Source organism: Platalea leucorodia (genome assembly GCF_965183815.1).
Source record: "Platalea leucorodia genome assembly, chromosome: 5".
Taxonomy (NCBI): Eukaryota; Metazoa; Chordata; class Aves; order Pelecaniformes; family Threskiornithidae; genus Platalea; species Platalea leucorodia.
The window spans coordinates 20,703,282-20,730,914 of record NC_138827.1 but is presented as its reverse complement, the minus strand read 5'-3'; the positions used below and the strand labels follow the sequence as shown (position 1 = coordinate 20,730,914).

Sequence of the window (27,633 nt, the reverse complement as noted above, 5' to 3'; positions counted from 1 at the left end):
CCTCAAACTATGGTTTTCCAAACCCTAATATCTTACAGTTCAGCTTCTTTTCTTAAAAAACATCAATTGAGAGTGTCATGTTGAACAAGAAATGAACCTGAAATAATTCTGAAGACTGGAAAACAAACTTAGATTCAAAATAGTCTGTTTCTACACAGCCAGGAATGAAAGCACATCATTTTTCTCATATGGGGGTTATTTTTCAAACACCGTGCTGAATCTCTCATTCATCCTGCTCTGCAGATAATAAAACCAAAAAGAATCATTTTAGTCATCGCTCAGCTTAGGACTGTGAGACATTTTGGGAGTCAACGAACCCAGTCCTCTGCTGTGAGAACCAACCATTTCAGAGTCTGGTATGTATAATGTGGGCCATATCTTTGGTTGACTAGTGTATACATTTCAGCTGGAACACCACTATGTATTCAAGACTTTAAGGAAGAGATAATCTGTAAATCTTTTCATAGCTTACCTTCACTTTAAAAGTTGCAAGTGCCCTAGATCTACCAACATCTGTTGATTGTCCTCTTCACCTTCTCTTGGACTATCATAGGACTTTTATGCTCTTAATGTAAAGTAGGTGCCTTCCAAAACTGCTGTGTTTGTTCTCTTTAGACAAGCTTTGCATTTTTTGTCCTAGTGATGACAGTGTAGGTGCTCACCTTAGTTTTTAGCCACTGTAAAACCTAATTCCAACTTGAAGTCACATAATGTTGTGAGTATGGCTTATGTTCCTAACTCCTTAGTGACCTCTATTTTGTTAGAGTAAATAAATGTTATGTGTTTGTGTTCAGCTTTCCAAATTATAAACAACTCCGTCAAACCTTGTGAACGTGAGTCGCACCAGGAGTTTTCCCAAGTGGATGTCCTGTAGTTCAGGTGGATGACAATGTGAAAATACTGCAATCCTAAGAATGTAACTGTCTTTCTTTGTGGTGCATAAGAAAACTATGGTTATGGAATATCTCAAGCAGTAGTGAACAGACTGCACCAAGATTCTGTTACACTGAATGCATCCTCTTGGTTCTGAGAAAGACCTCTGAAATCACTGGCCTGGCATTTCCACTCTGCAGAACCAAGAGAGAGAAGCTGGTTCTCTGTTGTTGGTTAGCTACCTTCTGCAAAAGTGCTTATGTTTGCCACACTGGTGTGAAAAGAAGAATCTTTCTATAGCCAGTTCTGAGCGTGAGTAACTAAAATTCGTTTGTATATGGGGAGGGAACACTTCAGTTCTGATAACTACTTGCTGTCAAATTTGTCAGCATTGTAGTAAAATGACACATTGTTTTGTATACTCAATATACTATGAAGAAGAAGAGGAGCAGGAAATAAGCGCATTCGAAAGGCTTTTATGGATCCATAGAAGCAAAAGCTCATATGTGTTTAAATATGCATATAGATGTTTATTCAATGCTTGGGGAATTAATGAATTCCCTTAGCAAATCCCTATGTAGTTTGTTGCATAAAGAGCTACTTGCATGCTGAGAGATTAAAGGGAGGGCACTGGAAAGCTACAGTTAATAAAATCATAGAATAGTTAACTTGGGAGGGACCTCCAAGATCATCTAGTCCAAAACCTTCCCCAAAGCTGGACTGACTTCAAAATGAAATGCCTATATGAAATCTAGTAATAGCATACAAAGCTGGCTTCAAACCTTATCTCTGGCAGAATATTTCATTTCATATGGCAAAACCTACCAGTAGATTAGACTAAGCCCCTTACAAAACACAGAAGGGAAGACATTTTGGACTAGATTCAGTTTTGGTCATTTTGATTGACAGAGCTTCAACCCTTTGCTTCTCTATCCCTCCGTAAAGAAGTACCACAGAAGAGGAAGCACTGCTGACAACAGCTTTAATTTCAAGTTCCACAGTCCAGTCAAAAGCCATGAAATGGAGACTGGTATTAAGAGAAAGATAGATGTTCAAGATTAAAGTTTTGAAGATTCACTAAGCCGTATTTGCAGTGTCACAGTGCTCGTAAAACCAGTAGTGTGTCCTAAATGACCAGGGAACGTGTCTGTCTTTGAGAGATGTAACCAAGAATGTCAAAGAAACTGATTTGATTTAATGCTCACTGCCATTCACTGGAGATTAAAAGACTGTGAGAAGGGGAAAGGGATCTCTCTGTTTTGTCTGTCTTTCTTATTCTTTTTTTGTCCATTAAGGATTGGGCACATAAAAAATAAAATAAGATTAACAAAAGGATGTATACCTGATAAAGCCTGTTACTCCCGAATGGTTCAGTTCCACAACATATTGACAAGCACAAGAAACATACAAAACTATCTTAATTTGTAGTGCTATGTAAGATAACAGAGTTGGCAAAAAGAAAGTAGTATCTACTCCAACATTTCCCATGTTTTGTAACTGTTTGCTCTTTTTCTCTATACTTTTGGCAAAGTAAATATAATTTGAATTACCTCTCCAGAATTAACATGTGCGTTTAAGCTAAAACAAGTGTTGCCAAAGGGTATAATTGATCCATACCACAGAGACCCACAGCGAAAGACAATTCGGAGATAATGTGGCATGCTTACAAACTGTGCACTGCATCCCCCTCTAGTGATCAGTCTGCATACAAACCTTGGTAGGGCTGACTGGAAACTTTCCATCTGAAGTATTTTCTATCAGAGAAGTTATGGTTTTGTTTTGTTTTCAGTAAGGCAGGAAGTTCATGGAAATTCTCCCTGGGAATTATAAAAATTTTCCTTTTTACATGCCGTTGTTTGATACTGGAAGAATGTAGGGTCCTAGGATTTATCGTAATTTATAATGTAGGCCAGCTTAGAGGATAAATTCAGAAAGGAACACTTCAGTCAGGTTATTTAGTTATGTCATTTTCTTTGCACAGCACATTATGAAATATCTGCTTTCCATCTTAATTCAGGACAAAATCAAAAGTTGCAATCTTGAAAATTTCCAGAAACACCTGGGCTTATTTTCCAAGCTGCTCTGCTAAATGAGTTTATTTCCAAGACCTTTGAGGCTTAATTTTTCTTGGGACATTAACGTAGTTTCTGTTTGTATATTATCAATTTTTTGCAAATGCCTCCATCCCAGTGTCCTTTTGCTAATAATTCTAACACTTATGCATATGGATCTTATGGATAAATCTGAGTGGGTAGCAGACAATCATCAAGAAGTCCTTGAGCTTCTTGTCATTCTTGTGCTGTTGTGTTCTTCTTAGGTAGTTGTGTTGAGATAATGGGGTTTGAGAATATGATACAATACTGGAGTATTTATAAAACAGGTGTAAGTAGAAGATTGCCTGAAAGACTGTGTATGTATTCTGTGTGAACTTTTTAGACTTTCCAACCACAGTCAGTTAGGGGAATTTTGTTCTGTAGATTATTGTGGTGACATGTCAGTTGCAGATTTATTATGAGTTACAAATTTAATGCATGTGCTGGGCACATGCAAGCTAAAAGCCTTCCAGAGAGGGCTACATTTTAGTAGTGTGGGTTATGTCATAACTATTCTATTATGCCAGTACAGTCAAACAGCCTTTTGGCTCCTTCAACATCAGGGAAAGTAACTGTCTCACCAACGAGGAACGCGTCTTCTTTTTCCCAAATGTATGATCTGGTTCAGCCACAATTCTTACACCGAAGCAAGAATTTAGAGGAGTCAAATGTCCTATGTTATGTGAGAGTTCAGATCAGATCAATGCTGTAGTCTCTAAAGGCCAGTGCAGATTTGTTCCCTGTTGCCTTTTTCTGAAATCCTCATCCAGTCTTGTTTTAAATGTCACATTGTAAATTGGCTTCTGTCATTTCTCTTGGCAATTTTATTCTGGAGAAAAACACTGACTATGAGTAAATAATTAATATTGATTAGTTACATTTGATTAATTAAAATTATTGATAATTCTGTAGTTCTGAATTTATATATTAACATTGATTATGCCACCATCATGACCAGCAGGTATATTTATGTATATCACAGGCAGGCCAGGAGTAGAAATAAAATGTGGTAGATTATTTTTTTAACTTCTGTTCATGTGGTTGGCCTTTGGCAAATCACAGCTCAGCCCACATTTACATTTGCTACTGAGCTACAAACTGCTGAAATAGGAATACCGATGAGGTAACTGTTTGTTAACACTTCTTCCACCAAAAGAAGCTTTCTGAAGCTTCCAAATAAAGTTATGTGTTAGCTATTAAGTGCTACATCAAGCTGTTTTGCCAGAGATTCAGACTCTGTCAAACAAGCCCCTCCAGGCTCATTTGGGAAGGCAGTGAATGGGCTGCAATTTGGCCCTTAGATCTGAGCTCAAAACCAAGCAGAAACACTGCCAAGAATTACCCTGCCCTACTGCTGACCTTCAAAAGTTAAAATGCTCCCTAAGCAAACAGACATGTGGCCAAAGCAAGATGTGGCTGTGCTCAAAGACACGATCCTCGCTTCCAGATCTCATTAGTGGTCAGGTTTCTCAACTGGGGCAAGACTGTAGTGGGGAGAGTGGGATGAGCGGTGGTGGGAACTGCTTTGCTTGTTGAAGCGAAGAGTAGGCAGCGCAAAGATTATCAATACAAATACTCCCTCAGCTAAAATGAAAACCAGAATTCCCACTTTGGCCAATCATGTTTGTGTATTTTAGTGTTCCTTTTCTTAATTTTTCAGGAAAGTAATGCTTAGCAAATTTTGTTTCACTTGTAAGTGGCACATAAAACTCTCTGGAATAATGGCACAGAATGCCCCTTCTGCAGTCTGGTCCACCGGTGAGCAGAGTTCACTGCAGACCCAGGCAGACTCTCTAGACTTCTTTGCTCAAACCAGAGGAACACATATTACTGCACTTCAGAGGTGACTAGCTCCATCCCCATGTATTAACCACCCTGGAAGCCAGTGCATACACACTGGTGAGCACGCAGAAAGCGGGTTGTGCTGTTGCAGTCTCTTGAATGCAATGTGAGAAACGGGTTTGTGCTGCCTCCCCGTCCCGTCAGCCTGGGATCGTCTCCAGCAGTGAGGTACAATGCTTGCAGGTACAAGTAGTGCAGCTTCGCACCACCCCAAATGAACTGAATCAAACCCTGTCTGTCCCCTTGCCTTCCTGAGACTCCTTCTTCATTCAGGCGGGAACTCACCAGAGAGGTCACCCTGACTTAGGACCCCATCCTTCACACCTGGCCTCTGCCTCCAGAGATCAGGAACCTGAGATAGCTGGCAGGAGGTTGGGTCATTCAGAAGATGGGCAGAAAGTGGCAGGGTGGTGACATCATTTTTCTGTGTACTTTACTGCCTTATTGCCCAGCTACTACTTATGTTAAGCGCCAGGACTCTGGTCGCGAGTGCTATGCCAGTGCTTCTGGAGGGCTAGAGGACAGATTTTGTCTGATGTATCCCCCCTGTGTGGGGACACATCCCCCGCGGCACTTCCTGGCTGCCCAGGGGGCTCTGGCTGGCTGTGCGAACATGGACAAAGCATAGCCACTATCAGGTGGCAGGAGGTTATTTCAGTCCTCAGCCTCAGGCGTTGGCTTCAGCCCACCCCAGCCAGCAACCATGTTTTGTCCAGCCATCTGTGGCACTCCTCACAGAGACAAAAAGAGGGACAATGCTGCTGGGGGATGGGTTGGGGGGATGGAGGGACAGTGCTGGCAGCTGTGTGCGCTCCTCCCAGTGCTGCAGTTCACTCCCCGCAACCACTTGAAGCTGGGGATGCAGGGGGAGGTACTTGTGGCTGAGCATTCGTGAGTTCAGAGGAACTTCTGCTTTAACCCAGTGTTCATTGAATCATGATGACTTTACCTGAACATCTCACCATTTGGAGAGGAAGAAAGAAGCATCTGAAATTGCACAAGTCCTCAATGGAAGTACTGCAGAGCTCCTAAGCCGTCAGTTCTCATTTCTTGATTACTTTTCTCTATCTGTGTATCTATTTTTGTGATTGGCTTTCATCGTGACCTTACAGAGCTTTTGAAAGGAGTTTGCTCGTGAGCCAAATGCATTTAAGCCACTTGGCTAACTCTAGAAAGCTGACAGCAGCACCCAGCACAGCTGGGGGCTGCCCAGCCCAGTGCTTCAGGAGCCTGAAGGCAAAGGCAGAATGGCCTCACATGCCCATGGCAGCCCCAAGGCTGCAGCAGGCAAGAGGAGGGGGCAATCGCACCTCTGCCGCTCACTGCGTGGGGGGTTATGGCCAAGGGTGAGCCCTGCAGCTGGTCAGAGGCAGTGTTTGTTGTTCCTCCTGTGAAAAGCAGTGTAGAACTGTGTCCGCTCTCTCCCATAAATGTGATCTTAAAAAATGATGCAGCAAGGAGTAGAGTGCTGTCTGGTCTGTCACGTGGTTATAGAAAATCATCTGTGCAATTCTCACACATTTCTATTACAAACAGAAATAGTGAGAGATGAGGTATACTGTAGAGATAAGGATGATATAAAAACCTGACTGCAATCAGACATTCACTTTGAAATTCTTCTGTAAATTTCAGTTATCAATTGCTGCTTACTTAAGAAATGAAACCTCATTTCTATTTTTTTCAGGGTTTTTTTCTATTTTTTTCAGTTCAGTTTTTTTTCTTAATGAAATTGCAAAATGATAACTCAGAGCTGAGGCAGGAGGAAAGGTGAAGTTTAATTTGTTATAAACTGATGTTGCATGCTTAATTTGATGGCTATTTGGGTACTTTCAAACTCTAGGGTATGACAGACACAAGAGATTACAGAGATTTGGGTTCTTGGAAATATCCTTTTAGTAACTATTAAGGAATGAGGCATCTCCAAACAAGAGTTTTACCATATCCTTTTTGGAAGGAAGGAAGTTCCAGCTGCCCTATAGCTCTGAATATTTTCCTACAAAACGTTGATCAAGGAGACAGAACCAAGAGCTTGGAATTCACTTGCTTAAGTATCTGTAGTACATTGATAGCTTCAGGGAGAATACAGTGTCTTCTTCTAGGGCTACACATCATCATTACCAAATGAAAAGAAAATTAAATTCTCTGCAAACAGAGAGTTCAGCAGTGCCTGGACAGGCAGAGAATCCAAAGTGTCGCCAGTGTACGCTATGGACTGTACATATGGGCATCTTTACAACACTGTTTTTAACTTGAATGCAGTCTGCAGGGTCTCAGAACCTCTGCTTTTAAACATGAATAAAATTCAGCTCAACTCTGGTTTTCCTCCTTTGGTGAGCTGATGTTTGTGCTACACATGCTGGCACACTCGCTTCTTCCAAAGCCCTTCCTCTTGACAGGGGTCTCAACCTCAGAAATCCAGAGAGACTTTTCTGTAGGCAATGGCCATCCAGCTGCCAGGTGATGCTGGAGAAGTGAGGCTCTTGAGCCATGAGTTTCAATCAAGGTGCAATAATTGTAGTGACTTTAGAGGAGCCCTTGTTTTAAGCTCTATATGTTGCTCTGAGGAAGAAATTATTCCCTCCTCATCAAAAACGTAAGTTGGATACTTATTGTAAATGCCAGCCACCTTGGAGCACAGCTCGTATATCCACTTCCCCACTGCATGGGTTGGAATAGCACCACAGCTCTATATGCTGATATTCTCCAACTGTCGATGTATGTATAGACAGAGACCCATTCATCCTGGGACTGATTCCAAGTCCCCTGGTATATTAATTGAATTGAAGTCTCCCTGGAAATGCCAAATACATAGGGATGGGGGTTTCCTACCATAAGTTCCTACAGAGCCAGAATTTCTTCTTATTTCCATTCTGCTTAAGCAGTAAAGTTTATGGAGATTGACCCTCAGTATTTTGTTTTCTATCAGCACATATTGTTTCAAACATTAATTTCCAAGTTAACAGAAGGCATTTCCAAATGCCAACCCCGTGTGAAATATTCCTGAGATAGTTACAGGTGAGCTGGTATAGCTGTAGCAAACACATATCTATACTCCTGCATGAGAACACCAATCTAAATCTCCAGAATTCAGGAGTTGATACTTCTCTCACTTGTATCATCTAGTCTTTTAACTGTTCAGTCCAAGTCTAAGAATAAAGTGCCCCTAAATAAGAATTCATTGTTTTCCAAGGATAATGTTACTTTTTTCTCTTATTTGAAGCTATCAAGGTGAAAATGTGTAATAAATGCCCATTTGCTTCTTATCTAATCTGAGTATCTTCCTTTTCACAGTTTCAGTGTTAGAAATACTCTATTTTGATTTGGTTTCGTTTGGTTTGCAGCTCTCCTGCCTACCTGCTCACAAGATGACACTTTAATAAAATGGATAAGGAATATTTATAGTCTTATGTAGAAATCTTTTTGTAGTTGTTTTGTTCATACCTGGAAGCTTATTTTTTTAAATCCTCTAATTAATAGAAAGGATGCATACGTAGGGTTAGATTTCCTCTCAGACATTATCCATATCCCTCACTGTGTTTGAACAAATAATATGTAAATAAAGCTGAATTTTCTTCACATTACCTTCAATAAATGGGTTTAAACCACCACACAAATTTCATAATTCACCTCTCTGGTTTTAGTAGTTTTAGGACAAATCCAGTAGATTTAACTTTAAGCCTCCAAATATCTCTGCTGACAATCTAAGGTAAAGTTCTGGTTATCCAAGCCTTTACATTCACTGAGGCCTGCAGTTGCTATGGTTTCAAAGATTTCACAGAAATCCAAACACTTTCATAGGTGTCAGTACAAGTAATTATCTTCGATAAATGATTTCTCTGATCTCTAGATGTCCTGACAGAGATTGCCCCATACATGTGCTGACTAAACAAGAATTTTTCTGCATTTATTCCTTTCTTCCTAACTCCAGAAACTGTCTGGGGCAAAGATGAAGACTTTATACTTAAATAAAAATCTAACATATATGTCTAACATGAATAGCATATTTTCCTGGGATTTCTTGTTGTCTGCAGTTCAGTTAGAAGATGTGGACATGAGCCTCACCCCAGCTGCAGTACACCTGAAATTCGGGGCATTTTCCATGGTGCACAGGCAGTTCTAGCTGTAGCACCTGCAGTCGGGGTGAGCAGAGGCAGGGAACAGACACAGGTCAGCTCTGCAGCCCTCGCACAGTAACTCCAGTGTTTCCCAGAAGCATTGGGTTCCACAGCATTCCTGCCTGCGAAATCCTGCTTGATTAAACCACAGCTCCGACCACAGTCCTGAGCAGCATGGGCTCCAGTCTCCACAGGGCACCAGCCATTGCCCCAAATCCTTCCTTGCTACCAGTCTCGAGGGATGCTAATTTCATCATATGGACCAGTTTGCCTAGGGAACTTTGGAAAGAGATGCCACCAAGAGGTTCCACTACCACAATCAAAATGCACTGTAATTTTTGCAAGTGTAATTTTTAAGGATAAATGCAAAATGTGGTTCTTATGATGCCCAACAATGAACAATACTTTATGCTTACGATTATGTCCATCAAACAATGACAAGGAATACGCATTCACAGACAATAAGGTGAAACAGTAAAAAATCACTAAGTGCTCCTGACTTATTAAGCAGATGGAAATCTGACACTTTACCTGAGACTCAGTTCAGGTCCAAAGTAACTTAGCACACGTCATCAGTTGTACTCTGCTAGCTCTCAAAGATGTTATAAAAAGGGACACTGTAGAACTGGAACACAAATGGAGGGCAGGAGTGAACTCTTACCTCTAGCAACTGACAAATCTCCATTACTGCCAGCAGGGAGAAGCTTTCATCCTAGATGCTGAGATAAGCTACAGAATGAATCACATGTCTTCTTTTCATAAACAAATGGAGATACTTTAAGAAATAAAGTACCTTTGTCTCATGAAAGTAACATTTGCAATATTAAGCATGGTTATTAAATTGAATAGGACTTACTATTGTGTCATCATTTTTTCCCCCCAGCTTAGTGGATTTCTTATGGCTTCTAGTGATCCATTCTATACGGACTCTTCAGATCTGTTCCTTCCCTTCTATACATCAGCATAAATTAGGAATTATCAACGTGAATTTACATTTATGTAAGCCTTAAAAGAGAAAAGAATCAGTCCATGTAATTTTATTTAAAATCCATCACTGTGTTTATATTCAAATACCATCTTTTTCACTTCACCACTGCGATTCAGTGCACATATTGAATAAAGCTGTTATACTTGACATATAACTAATTACATAAATTGTTTTGCTCTAGTATTGATTAGAAACTGGCATTCTCATTTATGAAGCTATTGGGTTTGCCTTCTCAGAGTTAATGTGTACTTTATAACAATAAATATGAGTCGTAGGTAAAAGTGGTTTATCTATAGACATTTATCTACTTAAGCAGGTGATTTGAACTCCTCAAGAGTTTAGCTATGAACCAAAAACTGTAAAATTTTCACCATCTTTAAGACACTATTAAACAGTTGCCTATAATAATTTTCTTTTCTCCAGCCACAATATTCTCCTGTATGAGGATGGTCATGCAGTTGTTGCTGATTTTGGAGGTAAGGAGTTTTTATGAAACATTTATAAATCAACCTCAAATTCTCTAAAACTAAACATGTGCTGACTAAGAAAATGCTGAGGAGGTTGCTCTTCATTTTGTTATTATGAGAGGACACAAAAGGCTTTTAGGGATGAGAATGCCCCTACTTTTTGTCTCACCTAAGTTAGCAGGTGCTGTGGACTACCCTACTGTTTATCTGAGAAGGAGGCCCAGACAATAGTGAGATGATACATCTCAGTTTGAGTTAAGTTCTAGCAGTAGGTTAGAGGGAGAAGTTGAGTGAAAATGCCTGTAATAGAAGATGTGCCCTCCTCTTTCATGGCAAGCGCTCAGGATCTGAGGATGGTGTTATTGTGCAAGTCTGCCTGTTGGCAATAGGACAGGTTTCTTTCATTTTAGTTAAAAGAGCAGAATGTAGCTCATTATGGACTTTAGTAACTTTGTGTTCAAAATTACACTAGGCTATACTTTATGAATCAGTATTTCACGCATTGTCTTGATGTTTATCAGTCAAGCTCCATCGGAATGCATTCTTGTTGGGGCAAGGGTGGAGTTTAGGGAGCTGGGCTTGACCTAACTCCTCAAGAACTACTTGACTTAAGACATGGCCATTGTCACTGTGCAATATCACCAGAGATGTGATCAGTAGAGATGTATGAACATCAGCTTAACATAGGAGGAGGGCGGTGGCAGCACGACCATATCTATGAGGGACCGAGTGCTGACCCAGACCTGGTATTATCCAGCCTGCTGAAGCAAGGAGATAGCACAAGGCTTGGACCACATAGGAGTAGCTGCTTGTCTGGGACTTTGCTGACAATACTCTTATTCATACAGGTATGTGAAAGGCATCTAAGTCCTGCTTGAGGACTTATTTATGTACCACATAATGTAGCATATACCACCTTCGTTATATTCATGCACGATCTTGTCATTTTTCGGTGGACTGACGTTAAATAAGACTGATAGGCTTCTGTGGGATTGCATTTTGATGCAGGGCTCAGTGACTGTTTGTTGTAAATCTAGATACAGTTATATTAACCAGTACAAATAACCATGAGGTCACAAATTCTGAGCCGGATCCTCAGCTGCTGTAAACTACTATTAATGTTGATGGAGCTTGGTAGATTTATGCCAGTGCTGAATTCGGCATGCAGGTTTCAGAAGACTCATTGTCTGTACACATCCTTGTTGAAAAACAACTATCACAGTTCTCCTGGACTCTCAAATCCCCAGAGTTATTAAAAAACAAAACAAAACAAAAAAACAAACAAACAAAAAAACAAACAAAAAAACCCCACTTTGTACCAAGACTTTTGTATAATAAGGTGGGTATCTGTATTGGCTTGACAGTAATTTGTTGTTGTTGTTCTGTGTGTTTCAGAATCTAGATTTTTGCAGTCCCTGGATGAAGACAATATGACAAAACAACCTGGGGTTTGTTTCTTGTTTTGTTCCACATAATTAGCATAAAACATACAAGCAAACTCAGTTTAGGAGAAAATGATATTAGAAATATTTTTGTTGGAAAAGATGAACTGGTATAGTATTTTATGTCTCTTAATGTTTCTTTGTGGTTTTTTTTCCCCCTTTAAGCCTCTTTAATAGTAGAGATGAGTGAATATATAAGATCTGCAACAGAAAATAACGCTTTATAAGGTCATCTTTGGAGCTCTATTGCCCCATAAAATCCTTACTAAAGTGTCTTTTTTTAAATCCACCCTTCCCCACTCACATACACATGTTGCTGGCAGGTGGTTTCTATTTCTAATAGGGAAGTAGTTATTCAACACTGATTTTCTTTCAGAGTTCTTTTCTCCATTGCAAGCCTATTGCAGAGAGAGTCAGCTTTACAAGACAGTATTGTTGTCTTCATAAGTTTTAGTCAGATGCATTCTTTGTGTCACTCCATGGTTATGAAAATTTGCATCATCATAATGAATAATTGTGGAATAGGATGGGTGATAGGGAATAGGACCCTAAAGCCAGGGTTTGGCAATCATCTTTTTAACAAATTGCAATAGACACTCACTGTGTGAGGAGTGAGTACTGCTGCTGCAGACCTGGGTCCTGCAAGGGTTTGATGACGTCTCACTGAGAAGGGCTGGCTTGCAAAGAATGTAGATTAAGTTACTGAGGTGCAAGGAATCTGCAAAAACACCCTGAACTCGTCACTCCAGTGAAAGGCTGGTTGCTTGTGAAGCAGCCTCAGAATGGGCTTCTGCGGAAAGCAGTGAGATGCCAAGAGAGAAGGCACCAACCCAATGCAGTTGTCATCAATTTTTCCATCTACCAGCTGGAGTAGTAGTTCATTGGTATTATATGGCATGCTTGGACCTTATGATGTGGTCTCCACACTTTGAGGCTGGTGTTCTGCTTTTATTCTATTCTACCGAGAGCACTACTCTCATGTTTAAAGCCTGATCGGTCTGGCTTTATGGCATTGAGACAGCTACCATACTAATGCTGTTACGTATAATGTGCAATAATATGCTGCCTAGATTTTGCGAGCTAGGTGAAAATTTTTCGTGGCAAATTTACCAGTTATCTTACGGAGCAATGGAGGCAAGGCAATAAGAAAAGAAAGGAAAACAAATATACAAATACAGGAAAAGATACATATACGAGGAAGTAAACACTGTTAATGTATTATTGATATTTCCTGATGCGCAGAACCTACGCTGGATGGCCCCTGAGGTGTTCACCCAGTGTACAAGGTACACCATAAAAGCCGATGTTTTCAGCTATGCTTTGTGCCTCTGGGAGCTGTTAACAGGTGAAATTCCATTTGCTCACCTGAAACCAGGTAAGATGCTCAATGAATTAATATTTAAATTTCTCTGAAGTAGAGAAGTAGCTACACTGTATAATATTAACTTGATACATGCAAAGTTTCACTTATTGATTCCTTCCTTGATTTGCTTTTTTGTTTCTGTTGGGGGAATCATCAAATAAAGATTCACTTTTCTGCTATTTTGAGATTATACCTCCATGAAACTCCTTTGGATGCCTTTGTGATGTTCAGAAGGTCAGCCTCTCGCATGCAAAATGCAGCTGTCATGAATATCATTGGCAATTAGTGTGCCAGCTTTGTATATGACCTTCTATGCTGTATTAGCTGGTTTTCATATTTCTTTATTTCTAACTGCTAAAGTGATGCAGAAGCCAAATGTCTGACTCAATTCCACTTCAGGTTCCAGAAATGAAATACCTTTAGCTGTGAACCTGAGTTTCAGTTCTGAATCATTTTCGTGTTTGTGTTCCTTTTCCACTGGTCCTTGTTTCAAGACCATTTAACTGAAGATCAAAACATACATTCCTGGGTGCAGTTCTTGTACACCGTCATCCATATTATCACAGCTTTCTATAAGGTTACCATTTCTAACATTAATCTCAGTTAATTCTGAATTAACGATTTTACTCTGTTCAAATTATGGTCTAGATAGGACTAGAAGACTCAAGAGGAGTTAAAGCTCACTGGGAGCATCATAATTGAAATAAAAGGCATAAAAAAAGGTATAGGAGTACTGTTTCTCTCTCCCCCTTCCCTCCTTTTTTTTAAGATGCATTACATCTACTGAATGATAAGGTCCCTTTATCCTGACGTCCATGGGCTTGCTGGACTTTTTTTTCTGCAGCTTTATAGAGAAGCATTTTCTGTCCCTTCTTTCTTTGCTGAGACACTATGCCTAGGCAAGGGCTCTTTCCTTGTCATCCACTGTAGTGATGAGTCCTTCCCTATCTCCAGAGCACCAAGAGTTTGTCTGAATCCTATTATAAAACACATTTTCCAAAGACCACGTTTGTGCCCGCAAACATGGGGATGCAGTTTTCCCAAAATGCTCAGGTTTGATCTAGGTCTGCTCTCCTTAAAGTGAGCCCACCTAGCACCTAATTTTGGTCCTCTCAGTGGCCTAAGTAAGTGTAATTTTCCCCCTTCCATGGATAAGGAAACTGAGACATTGTACAAGGCCACAAAGCAGGTGATTTTTTAGATGCAAGAGTCATGGTTTACAACTAGTTCCTAGCCTCTGTGCTACCTCAAGCTGTTCTGCTTGTGAAAGATACATTTGTGCACAAAAAAAGATATTGAATGTGCACATCTGATTTATATATATATTCTGCAAAAACCAGCTTTGAGAGTATTGTATACTTTATAGTCTATATAAAAGCCCCACATTTAAGATACATGTTCAGATAATGACTATTCAGTTAAATACAAATCGCATATTTTTCTCAAAGTCTGTATTTCAAGGTGAGGGATTTTCTTCATGAAAATTTTGTATGTTATCTGCAGAACACTAACTCTAATTATGCATCACTGACTTTTTTTCTGGTTTAGAGTTACCTTTGTGCAGGCTTAGAGGTCCAGGAAGCCATTCTGGGGAAGTTCATTGAAATAATTAGATATTTAAAAGAATATATGATTATAAAATTTGATTATAATGAAAATTAGATGTCACCCATTGAAATAAAAGTAATCACCCCATCAAAAGCAATTCCATGTTCTCTACTGAATCTAGTACAGTATCCAAGTATATAAGTGTATGCTCTACACTGAATAAGATATCCATTAATCAGATTTCTATTTCATTAATAAGAATAAACATTTTTATAGGTATTGAATCAAAGTCACTACTTAATAGATGTTCTATTCGATAAATTAAAACAGGTGCGTTCCCCAATTAAATCACTTCATCATTAAGTCAAACATAATGCTTGTTGAGGTCCACATCATGCAGTCCTATGGAACCAAAGCCTGCAGCATGTCTTCCGGTTAGTAAGGAAACCTATTAACATGCTCAACAATCACCTGTAAAATAAACAAGGTGAAAAAAACATAAAGAATGATGGTTCTGAGAAGCATCTGGAGAATGCAAAACTTAATATTTATTAAATATAGAGATTATTTCTTTGCTTCTTTCTTCAATGCAACCGGTTGATAATTGTGTCATTATCAGATTGGTATATTATTAAGGCCCAGGCTACACTGCAAGTGCCATTCAGGTTTCTAGCCAGTTTAGGAAGCAGTTGGGATTCACAAGCAGGCTGAGACTGCGTGAGCATGGAGCACAAATATATGCACAGAAGGCACAAGATCTGTATTTTACGTAAACACAGTCCTACTGGGGTGATGCAGTGCTTGTGAGAGAGAGTAGACAGAGTAATAGTTTTGCAGATCAGTGCAAGTGGATGATGTGTTTGATCTTTGTCTTTGTTGTCACTGGTTTCCTTTGGGGATTGTGCGGGTGGGATGGAGGTTCTTCAGCAGATGTGCTGATGCGTTTGTTGCCCACTTGCTTGAGCTGTGGTTGAGATGACTGGGCCCTTCATCAAGTTAGAAACCCATGAATGGTTCCCAGGCCTGGGAACCTGAGAACTGTGGCTCAGTTCTGTATTCGAGCGGTATGTATATCTCATGTATGTTTGCACAAGGCATGACTGCAAAGGCAACCTTCTGTGCTCTAGGCACAGTCTTCATGTAGAAACAGATGTTGGCAGTTACCTGGTGTACAATATTCCATTGAAAAGACATTTTGGAAGGCTCAGAGGGCAAGAGGACACCCTCTGATAGCTGAAGATCCTCTTCCTTAGCTTTTTTCCACAGATGGCATTCAATTCACACCTGTAAAACTGTCAGCATGTAAGCTGTGGGTAGCGTTTTGTGGGGAAACACAGGGATAGACATGTCTGGAAATTACAGGTGTGGAACTAGATTCAGAAACTGAACATTGCATCCCACATAGCGAAAATAATGCAAAGATGACACTTGCACAAGGAAGTGGCACGTTACAATTATAAACATACAGATATCCAATATAGGAGATGTTGATTAACTTCTGCAGTTACTACAGTTGTTTCCCTGATCCATGAACAAGAACAAATTGAAATAACATTTTGTAGGTAGGCTATCATTGATTCCTCTCATGGCTTGTAGTTGCTCTGACCCAGAAGAAAGGCAGGATCTGACCAACCAGTCAAACCAGAAAATACTCAGATGTTTAAGGATATCACATAGTAGAGCTGGAAAGCATCACTATGATCAGAGTTTTGAGGACCACCTAAACTCTTTTCTTTTTTGCTCATTTTTGAGAAGAATGGATTCTTGTCATTTAATTCAGCCATTCTAAAGTACTTTTTAACAGATATATTTTTTTAGCTGAAGAAAAAGCCTACTGACCGTGAAAGGAGAGCCGAAACAATAGTGACACAAACAAACTTTGTAAAGTATTATAGAAGTATACAGAGGCACAGAGTGTGTTTCTCCCTTTCTTTTTCTAATTTTGACCCCATTAAACTGATGGAATAAATCCTATTGACTTTGGTTAGCCAAGGTTTTGCCAATAGGTAATATATCACTTACATTATGTTTGGCAGAAAAAAATGCAGCATTTTTCATTGCTATCTTAATCTGATTTGCATTTGCCTTCTTTTCATAATGTCCGCTAGGCAAAAGATGAATCCAGCAAAAGATGAATCCAGTAGTATCTGACTCATGTCTTCAAAACTTCTTTAGAGTGGAATCAAAATTAGGCAAACTGTGTTTGCCCCTCCTGTCTACATATAGTTACAGTATCACAGGATTTATCTGATATTAACATTCTGAAATATCATCATGCAGACAAAAGCTGCAATGAGGACAGACAATGGCTGAAATTAATCAATTCTTATAATGAATACTGTGATGAGAATGGGATATGGTCAAAAAAAAAATTAGACCATTCTTGTTACAATCTCATGGTTGCAATCTTACAGTTCCCTGCATATCCCATATACTCTGATCATATCATTTTAAAGTGTCTGGCAAACAAAGGATTTTACTTAGCTTTTGATATGCATTCAAAATACATTTGTTTTGACTTGAAAAAATTTTGCTCAAAAGGAATGAGAGGGATTAACCATGTCTTTGGATTCACTAAACATGTTAACCCAATTAGGAAAACATTGGATTCACTAAACGTGTTAACCCAATTAGGAAAACATTTTTGCAATTTTGTCTCAGTCAGTAGTGGCTTGCACTTATAAAAAGGCACTCACTAGATTTTTACTAAAGAAACACTTAGAATTAATTTTTGTTTTAGACTGTAACAGAACTAGCCATGGGTTATTTTAAGAGATCTGAGTCTGTTACGAATTTATCTGCAACTGCAGTATACCTGACACCCTGTCTTAATAATGAAGATAATATTTTGTTTAAAAATTGAGTTGTAGATTAACTCATTTTTTCCCCCAAAGGCCTTTTTTTTTAGGGTTTATGCTAAATTAGGTTGTCTTCATCCATGCTCAGTCTTAACAGCAATGTGTTTCCATTCAGGGTTATAGACTACCTTAGCTATCTTTACAAACAGTATGGATTGGAAAGCCTCTTTTAAGCTACAAGGCTTCATCTACAGGTTTGATGGTTCAGCCTTTCTGTAGCTGCCAGGGTGTATTTCAGTAGTAAAGAGGTTGTTTTCCTGGGAACATGTGTGGTTGCTGGGTGCTGATGGATTTCTGTCGGGCTATTTGCTTGCAGCGGCAGCGGCGGCAGACATGGCGTACCACCACATCCGCCCACCCATTGGATACTCCATCCCCAAGCCCATCTCCGCCCTGCTGATGAGGGGCTGGAACGCCTGTCCCGAGGTGAGTGCCCCGGCCTCGTGCAGCCAGAAAGGCAGTAGGAAAACCAGCATTTCTGTTTTGGCCAACCATCTGTTTGACTTCATATGGCTTCCCCAAAAGCCCCAGTTTCTGAGGCAAGTGCCATTGCAGAAAGCCCTGAGACAGGTAATGGTGTATGTCAAGAAATACAGAAGAGTTGGTGAATTGAGGAAGAAAGTAAATTAACATTTAGCCATTCAAAGAAAATTTAAGTAATTATGTAACTTTGATTATGGCTTAAGTTATTATTGAGTGAGTAGAAAACTACTTGCTGCTCTTATACTTTTGTAGGTATTTTCTATGAATTCTTGATTTTTTCCATGTGAAAAATAAAATCTGTATCATCACAAAGAGGTGCCAAGTTACCCTGGAAGTGTATAAACTTCTGACTACTTTTATACCATGTCCTGAGGCTATTCCCTGATACACTAATAGGATACAAGCACAGGAGGTATGTAGAAGACAAAATGACCTGAAGACAATCAGAAGCCCTCTCCCTGGCATTTCTGGCACATTGCTGCAGTCCCTGAGCTGGGACACACAGTCAGAAGTTATGAGAAATCCTGTTTCTGAGAGAAACAGGGACCAATCTGGGGCCTGTTTCTTCTTCATGGCAGCTGCTCTCAGTTCATAATACTCAAACCTCACTGTTCTGTGTTTTTTTTCTTAAGCTGCTCTAAGATAAACTCTGCATACTGATCTTGTGTATTTGCGTTCCATGAAAAAACACTAATATGTATTTACTTATCACTGTGTTCCTTGCTTTTAAAGCAATATATTTTTCTCCTCTCAAACGCAGAGTAGATAAGACCAATGAGGACACGTTGCCTGGTCCAGGAGACTAGTCCTCATAAGGTGATCTTTTAGTGATAAATTTTCAGACCCACAGGTTTTGAAGTTAAGGAAATAGAGTTAAGAATATTTTGGATCTGCTCAGAACTCCTTCTGTGTTAAAATTTAGTTTCCGAGCAGCAGCTCTAGCTGTTTGGAGAGCATGCAGCGACTGGTTATGGGATTGCCACCCAGGGATCTTAAAAGCAGTCTACCAGGCTGTGAATGGAAGGGCACCTGTCCTGGAGAGAGAAAAATGTCAGTCCCTACCACCAAGGAACTTAGCGGGTTCCTGTGCTTTATGAAGGAAAGAAGGCCAGAAAACTTAGCGAGCAACGTGAATTTAAGACAGAATTGAATAGATGCAGGCATGAAAAAAGATTTTGTACTTTCCATTGAGCAAACAGTAATAAGCCCAGCACAGAAATGTTTTAAGTACTGCAACTCGTACATTACAGAGAGCAGACATGGTTTTGAGAACTGTAAATGTAAATTTTTACATGAAATTAAATTCCCGCTGTATGTCCTAGGTCACAAACACCACTGGCTGCTCCAGTCAGTGAACTTTTCCTGGTTTGTCTTCCTCTCGCTTATGTTCTATGTTGTTCTGTTTGGCTCTGACACAACTAGATGTGGTTCCTGTCTGAGTCTTCCCATTACCAAAACCACTGTTCAGTTAATTGAGTAAAATTACTTGAGCTGAATTACCTTTAATTTTTTACGATACTTTAATCAAAAACTATTTTATGTTTTTGGACTTGTTGAAATTTTCCACTACAATGATGCTAATAACTTTCAGGAAAGCTGGGGCAGTTTGTCTGTAGATTTGAAGAAAGAAAAAGAACAGTGTCATGACGTTTTTTTCCTCACTTTCTTTTGCGTCCAAAGGTGATGCATTAGCATATTCTGCAGATGGTGGGTACAATATAGCTTTTGTAGTGGAGTTTTCAGCTTCATTTATTCTGCAAAGAATTAAAGGCACCTCATTTTCTGCCTCAAAACTACCGTCTCCTAATTCTGGTAACAAAGCCTCTTCATGTTCTTCCAGCAGCATTTCAGCTTCTTCAAGGTCATGGTTGTCTTGATAAGGTTGACTGTTTTTAAAGTCATGCAAATCCTGCATGTTTTCTGTATGCACAGGACTGTTAATTTGAAGACTGGTATCACTGCCCAGTAATATATTCCCATTTTCTGTAGGACTGAGGCTACTGGCTGTACTAGGTGTAACCTGGCACTTTGTTGGTAGTGTTGGTATGTTTTGCTCTTCACATTATCCAAAATTTGTAGCATATTTTCTGGTTTGGTATCTGAGATTATTTGTGTGTCTGAAAAATAATGTTTTCATTTTCATTAAGTGGCATTGTACTTCCTCTTTTCTCTAGCTTTGTTCCATCTTCTCCAGTGTTATCAGTCCTGTTCAGGTAGTCTGCAATATCAATTTCTTCTTTTTACTTCTAGTTAAATGCCCGTTAACCCAAATGCTCAGATATAAACTTGGCAACTCTAACAGGGAACAGTGTTCATTTGTGTTGAAATTGTATCATTCTTTGCAGAAACCTGGGCCACAGCAGCTGAGTTACAGGATTTAGAACAGGCAGGCCTCCTTGTGAATGTTTTCATGTGCTTCCCAAATCCTTGACATTTCTACTATAGTTACATTTTTGTTCTGGATTTTGCATTCCTGGCTTTGGCTGAAGTATTGTGCTGTGTTTTCAAAAACTAGTCCCCGCTCTCTACCCAATTCAATGCTAGGATTTTTTCTTCTGAGTTCTTTACCACTCCTGTCTCATTAGGGAGACCTGAAGAAGAATTGGCATTTCTTTCCTTTTTTAAATGTCTCTGCACATGTAATCCTGTGGCCTCCATCACATCACGTTTATTTCCCTCAGTGAGAAATAAATTCTGCAATTCAGGGTGGAAAATAGGAGAGAGGCTTGTTACAGTCTCGAGGGCTAAGGACAGATGTAAGGTGTTTTTGTGCTTTAGGACTTCTGCCTTTGGACCCTTCGTCCTTCTTATGTTGGAAATATTGTGGGAAGGATGATAAACATCCACTACCTAGACACTGCAGACTTCTGACAATTTTTTAGCATCTGACACTATTTTTTATAATAATTGCACTTCCTGTGGTTTTGCTCCCAGGTGATGGCTGCTTGTCACAACACGTGGAGCAATGCTTTTGGGGTAAATCTCTTTTTCTTCATGAGCATTAGTGTGCTTATTGGTGAGTGCACAATACATCTGCTTTATTTTTCTTCCTGCTTTCATCAGTTGTATTTTCAAAGCCACTGTCAGTTTTCTCAGGATTTCATTCAGCAATTCCCTGTGCTGTCCTTCTATTCCAGCTGTTCACTACAGGACAGTCCACCTGTCTAATCTTGGAAGCAAATTAAATTTTATAGTCAACTAGTCACATCCCCTTATTTTCATTTTACTTTTCCATTTGGTTTCATCTTCTCTCACCCAATTTTGATTTCCAGGAAGATCCTGAATGGAGACTGTTTACCTTTCCCATTTGTTGTTTCTGAACTCCTGTGTCTTCTAGTTTCACAAGTAATCATTTTAGGTTTGATGCCAATGTTTTGCGGTTGCTTCTCCTGTGGTCCTGTCTCATAGGAGCCAGCTGTAACACCCAACCCCTTTGCTAGCTTAGGTACATAAAAACTACCATTTTTTGGCGTTCATCTTCTCTTGACTTCAGCTGATAAGGGTAGCTCTTCATCATTAAGTACTCTTGTGTTATTCTGCTACTAATTTTTCTTCTTGTCTGTCTCCACCTTTATGGTTTTTTCCTGTAGAATAATTCTGGAACTTACCACAGTTCCTGTGTTTGCAGGTAAGACTGTTCCCTAGTAGCAAAGAAACATTTTTGCCTTTTTCTGACAGTCCACATTGATCACCACGTTGTGATCTGCAACTGGTAACATCTTTCGCACACCACTTTCCTTTGATTCTGTTGCACCAGAGATACTGGTGGTAGCTTGCAATGAAATGCTTTTGCCTATGAATTTTTAAGCTGTCTTCTGGTTTTGATGGAGACTGCCATGCTTCAATTGTTAAACACTTTTGAAGTATCTCCTTTGCAAGAATTTCACATCTTCTGCTAAATATGTCATTCCCAATGTCTGCTAAACAATAAAATGGAATTTAGCACAAGAAGTATTATTATTATTATTATTATTATTATTATTACTATACCAATTAAATAGCTGTTTGGGATGCTTATCTAGGTAGTGCAAAAAAGCCTTTCTAGTTGCAGCATAACATCAACCATTTAGCTAACATCTTAACCCAGAAAGGATAAGACATTATCACCTTAGAGCACTATGGAGACAACACTCTCATGTTACTGCCACAATTTATAATGCCCAATAAAATTAACTGATTGAATTTTAAAGCCTTTCCTGCAATACAGAGACATCAACATCACCAGGAGCCAGGATTGGGGGTGATGCAGGTACAGGAATGCAGCATTTTAATCCCATAGAGGACTGCATAAGGATGCATCATGATTCTGCTGGCTCATAATGGCTCTCACTGTGACTGTGAGAATATTAGGTGTTCCCCAACAGTCCTGGACAAAGGTACTGCATAAGGAAACCTGTGAAGATTCAAGCTCATGAGAAAGTTTTGGCTAAGTCTTTGCTTTATGAAGTTATTTAAATCAAATAATCAAGTTTGACACATGAGATGGACTGAATGGAGGACAGATAAACTACATCAGAGCAGGTACCATTCTGTCTTCCATATAGCTCCTTTGGCATCTGTATTTGGGGGTTTTGGGGGGGTTGGGTTGTGGTTTTTTCTCTGTAACTTTTTCCTACTTGCACCAGCCCACAGTCTTGGGGTGATGGATTGGACCAACCTGGTATGCTCTTTGGAAAGAAAGGGAATGCCATCAAGGGCAACATTTTCAGAAAGGGCTGTGTCTCACCATAAAAAAAAAAAAAAAAAGATTTGAGAGCATAATCTGATTGAAAGGACTTGGACTCATAAGCACCAGATTTGCAAAAGACCTCTAGTCTGCAGCTGGATGGAGCAAGACATTTGCATTCTTTTTTTAAACATCTCATTTTAAATGTTAAGGAGGTTTTTGACAAGATACTGCTGCATAAGTGCTTTTGGAAGTGCAGCTCTCATGGCAGATGAGTGGCCACTGGTGACTCAGGCAGGGCGTAGCACTGGGCATGGTTCCCCTCTCCTTCTGCCAATGTAGCTCCGGGAGGGAAGGATGCCCTCTCCTCCTCCTCTGGCCTGCGCACGGACTGGACTGAGGAGAGGAAGGAGATGGTGGTGGTGGTGGTCGTGGTGGTGCCGAGGAAGATGCAGTCATGGGCTGGATGCTGCTGTGCCACTCTGTGAAACCAGAATGGATAATCTGGGAGTGCTGAAGGATAACAGATGACAGTCAGCTTTATATGGCACTCAGAAAAAATGTGCAATGCAGTGAAAAGGCTGCAAGAACAGTCTGTCTAGCCCTCTTCTTTTTATGTGGTAGAAAGATACAAACTTTTAAGAATGGTTTAACATTGGCATGATTTTCTTGAGAAGGGAACTTTCAGGGGGGATTTGATCAGAGAAGGCAGACTCTGTCTGGAGCGCTGGAGAGAAGAACTAAGGAGGATGACAGCAGGAGGGAAGTGGAATGGAAGTAAGTTTTGCCTCCAAGATGGTGATGCGAACCAGATTCTTTTCTCTAATAGAAATTGTTTTCACTAACATAGAACCCTGATTTTTAAACTACCTTCAAATTCAAGGTAATGTGGTTCAGTGTATTATCTGGGTTCCTTTTAAAAACACTTTAAAAAAAAATATTTTGCATCTCTTTGGCAGAAGCTTCCGATCAACTCCATCATCCCAGTTACAAAACCAAGGCACATTTCTTGCTCTTGTTCTTAAGAAGTTGGAGGATCCCTGTCAAGATCCCTTTCACAGAGAGTATTGCAGAATGCTGTGATAGCATTCTATTATTCTAAAGATAACCCCTCTAATGGTAAAGTTATTCAAATGCCTCTGCCCTCAGTGGCATACTGTTACTCAGGAGTACTGTGCATGTGTAATTTGAGTGAGTGTGAGGGGTTTTTTAAAGATAACTTTGCTGCTGATTAAAAATATTCATCAGCTTTCTGAAGGGTAAGGTAGGAAAATCTTGAGTTTTGTACTGTTCCTCTGCTTTTCAGTCAAACCACTACTTTCTTGTCCCAACCTCATATTAGTCCAATATTATACTGTATAGGTTTTACTTTTAACATGACTGCAAGGTTAGGAAACCATGACAATCTCCTACTTGGACCTGGTCATCACTACTTTTTTTTTTTTTTTTATAGCCACGTGTACCAGCATACAGGAGGTATAACGTGTCCCTGAACTTTGCTTATGGTCACTGATTTACCCAGATATATCCTCATTAAATGCATGATAATGGAAAATCAAACTCTATATTTCCTTCCGGATTTTGAATTTCATTCTGATTCTCACCTCACTCTGTTCTCTTCTAAAAGAAAATCCACCTGTATCAGTCTTTGAAAGGTCATGCAGTGCTGTAGTATTTAAATCTTCCCACTCGCCCAGACTGCTTGGGTTAGTAACAGCTCCATAGAAATCCTCTTTCAGGGCCCCTGCTTCATCATTCACAGGCACGTTTCTGTAAATCTCTTGAGAGCACAACTCCATCAACCTGTGCTTGAGGCATGAGAATAAGCCACTCTTGTGATCAGTGTCCCTCTGAACGCTCCTAAGTGATGTCTGTAGGCATATGGACGTTTTATTTGCCTTTAGCATTGCATGAGGCTTATTTTCATGTAGAAAGTGGCACATTTCTTTTTCAGACCCAACAATAGACATGACTATTATTTCATTTTCCTGAGCTAAGCAGTGGTTACAAGATCCTATAGTGAGATAATTTCTTGGCTCATGTTCACCCTGGGATGCATCTGGAGTTTTCTGATGCACGTCAATTTTCTCTACCTTGTTCAAGTTCCCAGGTAAAGAAGGCCAAGACGAGACAGGAGAGACTAACAACACCTGTAACAAATAATAAGTTTAAAAGATAAAGTTGCATACATAAGCGCAGTGTTAGGAAAATATAAATTTGAAAATACTATGGTAGTTTTCTTGTACTCTACAGTTGTTGGAAATTGAAAGAAGATAAGAAGATCAATTAAAGTCTTCTGCCATATCATCTCGCAGACAGTACAATGCACACATATCATCGTGTAATACCGGATAAGATTTGACAGAGCAGTCTGTTAGACGGAGAGTAGTGGCAGCTCTGCAGGCATGTTCTGCAGCAGTGCAGAGATCCCATTAGTCCCTACGTGATGATGGCCCTTCACACTTTTTCCAGATGATGATGCATTCTGAGTAACTGCATGTGAGAACAAGTTTGTTTACATGTAATTCAGGCCATGTAGACTTTACCAAGCTTCACGCTTATGCTGAGCTGAGTTTATCACTAATGCATCTCTGCCTCCCGGCAGGGCTGTTAGCATTGTAGATGTCGTAACAGTGGACCAGAATTTCCATGTTGTTTTGAAGAATCTCTCCACCAGAAAATTTCTTCGCTATCTTGTAAAGATGATAGTTTTGATTACCAATGCATGGCTTAATAGAACTGGCCTAGCCAAAGACAGGGAAGACACATCCACAGAAGACAGAGCTCACCAGAAACATGTGATGACAGTGTAGAAGATAAAAGATAAAATGCTGTGCCTTTTGAAAACTCTGAACAGGTCCTGCAGTCTGTAGGGAGAGAGGGAGCAAGCCTCAGAGCTCAAAGGCTGCATGAGCAGCAATAACACATGCAAAGCCATGATTAACCCAAGCCATAGGAAGACTTAAAAGAAGCTAAGAAAACAACCATTGGGCTCCAAGATGGGCTGTCATGTTTTGTTTTGCTTCCCAGAAGTCTTTGTCCAAGCACAGACTATGCCTAACCTTTCTGAGCCCGAGAGCTCTCATGAGATCTCTCAGCCTTAGGTGATTTGACTGCAGGCAGTGGTATGGCTGCAGGCAAAATTTTAAGCTATAAGATGAAAGGGACAATGTTCAGGGATGGCTTTTGGCAGCTGTACAGAAATGAGGGGCAGCACACAGGAACAAGTGTTCCCGCACTTCAGCAGGAGAGGGAAATGTAGGTCACAAATGTGAAGTGTTATATGGGAATTGAGGAGGGAAAACACTGCAGCCACCTCAAGAAGCTAAAAGATGTGACTGCCTGGGGCATCGCATTCAAAACCAGCGATGAATATTCACCAGTGGCTCAGATGGCCAAAGTATTGACTGGGCAGCTGCACTGAGCTCCAAGCAGGGAAACCACCTCTGCCAGGACTCCAGCCCTTTTTCCTCATCCTGCAGGGTCTTCCCATTTCCTGGAATTGCTCCTTTTATCTGGGGCACAGAACATCCTCGAAACACCTCTGACTTGTTGTAAGCATCCCATAAGGGATGCTTAAGGCATTAGGTTTTATAGGAGCAGCTGTAAAAGAGAAACAGAAACATGATTTACAAGTTGTAGAAATATTCTGGCTCCTGATCTCTGTTTCCTACTGTAGCTTTAATCCTAAAAAGATCATGTTTATGATCTTTGGAGCTGACAAACCATGTTTTTCACTTGTTCCAATGCAAAAAAAAAAAAAGGGGGGGGGGGGGAGGTTCTTTGGGATTATTGGGGGCAAAAGAATTTACTCATTGTTTTTTAATTTCTGAAATCCCAGGAAAGTGTGTGTTCCTTTAATATCGCTTTTTTCAAGGAGTAGTCATACTATGTCGACAGTTCTCTAAATATCCAGTGGCAAATATCCAGGGTACTAAAACAGAACAAATACAATCAGCTGTAAACCTTTCCCAAAGGATTGGAGGACAGCTGTGCTTTGCAGAAGTCACAGTCTGGTGTCCTCTGGTTCAGTGTCTGCTGGGACAGATGAGGGGTCTCTTATAGGACCCCTCCCTGTAGCAGGACCATTCCAGCTGTGTCCTGGGACATCAGCGCATGAGCATGTGGAGGGTCTCTTGGACAACCACTTGTCAAAGTATTAACAGCTCCAGAGGTTACACCAGCCCTTTGCATTTCCCCCCAAAACCTACCAATAGTTGTGACTGATAACGGTGTAGCCTGCTCCCAGGATGAGACTTCAGGAATACATGTCAAGACTCCAAGCAATCACAAGGGCAATCCCATGGAGAGGATACTGCAGTGTGGGAAGGTGAGAAAGGGTAGCAGTGACAAAGTTCACACACACGCTTCTTTGCCAGCCTCAGATGGCAAAAATGCTGTTTGCCACAGCCCCTGAGGGAGCAGTGCAGGAGTTAATGCTGTTTCCCAGTGGCTCCCTCTCTTCATGCTGAGCTGCAATCTCTCCGTCAGTGCCCAGTTCTGCTAGTCTGTCCAGCTGCATCACCCATCTCACTGCCATAATCTCTGTCTTGCCTGGATTGAATTGTAGGGTCCCAGCCCTTCTCCAGGCTCCCACTTCATCCAGGCACTCGATCATTTATCAGAAACATCATGCAATTCTCCTGTGCATCTAACTATTAGATTATTTTTTTGCTATGCCATGACATAACATATTTCTTTGAAAAACTGAAAGCCATCTGTTCTTTTATATTTCAGAACGACTACATTGCTTATTATTATCATTGCTGTTGTTTTGGGATGCATTTTTCATTGCTTAGGGAAGTGAGAAAACAACAACACTTAGAGCCAGGCAGGGTACAAGCCAACGATGTATGCATTTCACATGCACAGCTCACCCAGAGTGGCTCATTCTC

At 40.2% G+C, this 27,633-nt stretch overlaps 1 protein-coding gene across 1 annotated transcript in view; it reads left to right on the top strand.

Moving 5' to 3' along the window:
* The window catches only part of LOC309590380 (serine/threonine-protein kinase TNNI3K), a gene marked incomplete at both ends in the record, with an annotated part of 95,859 nt that overhangs the window by 48,288 nt on the left and 19,938 nt on the right, over window positions 1-27,633 (top strand). Inside the window, 4 exons of the mRNA XM_082311514.1 lie at window positions 10,335-10,387; window positions 11,774-11,826; window positions 13,063-13,195; window positions 17,906-18,015. Of these exons, the coding sequence (XP_082167640.1) occupies window positions 10,335-10,387; window positions 11,774-11,826; window positions 13,063-13,195; window positions 17,906-18,015 (349 nt within the window). The remainder of the gene's footprint in view (window positions 1-10,334; window positions 10,388-11,773; window positions 11,827-13,062; window positions 13,196-17,905; window positions 18,016-27,633) is intronic.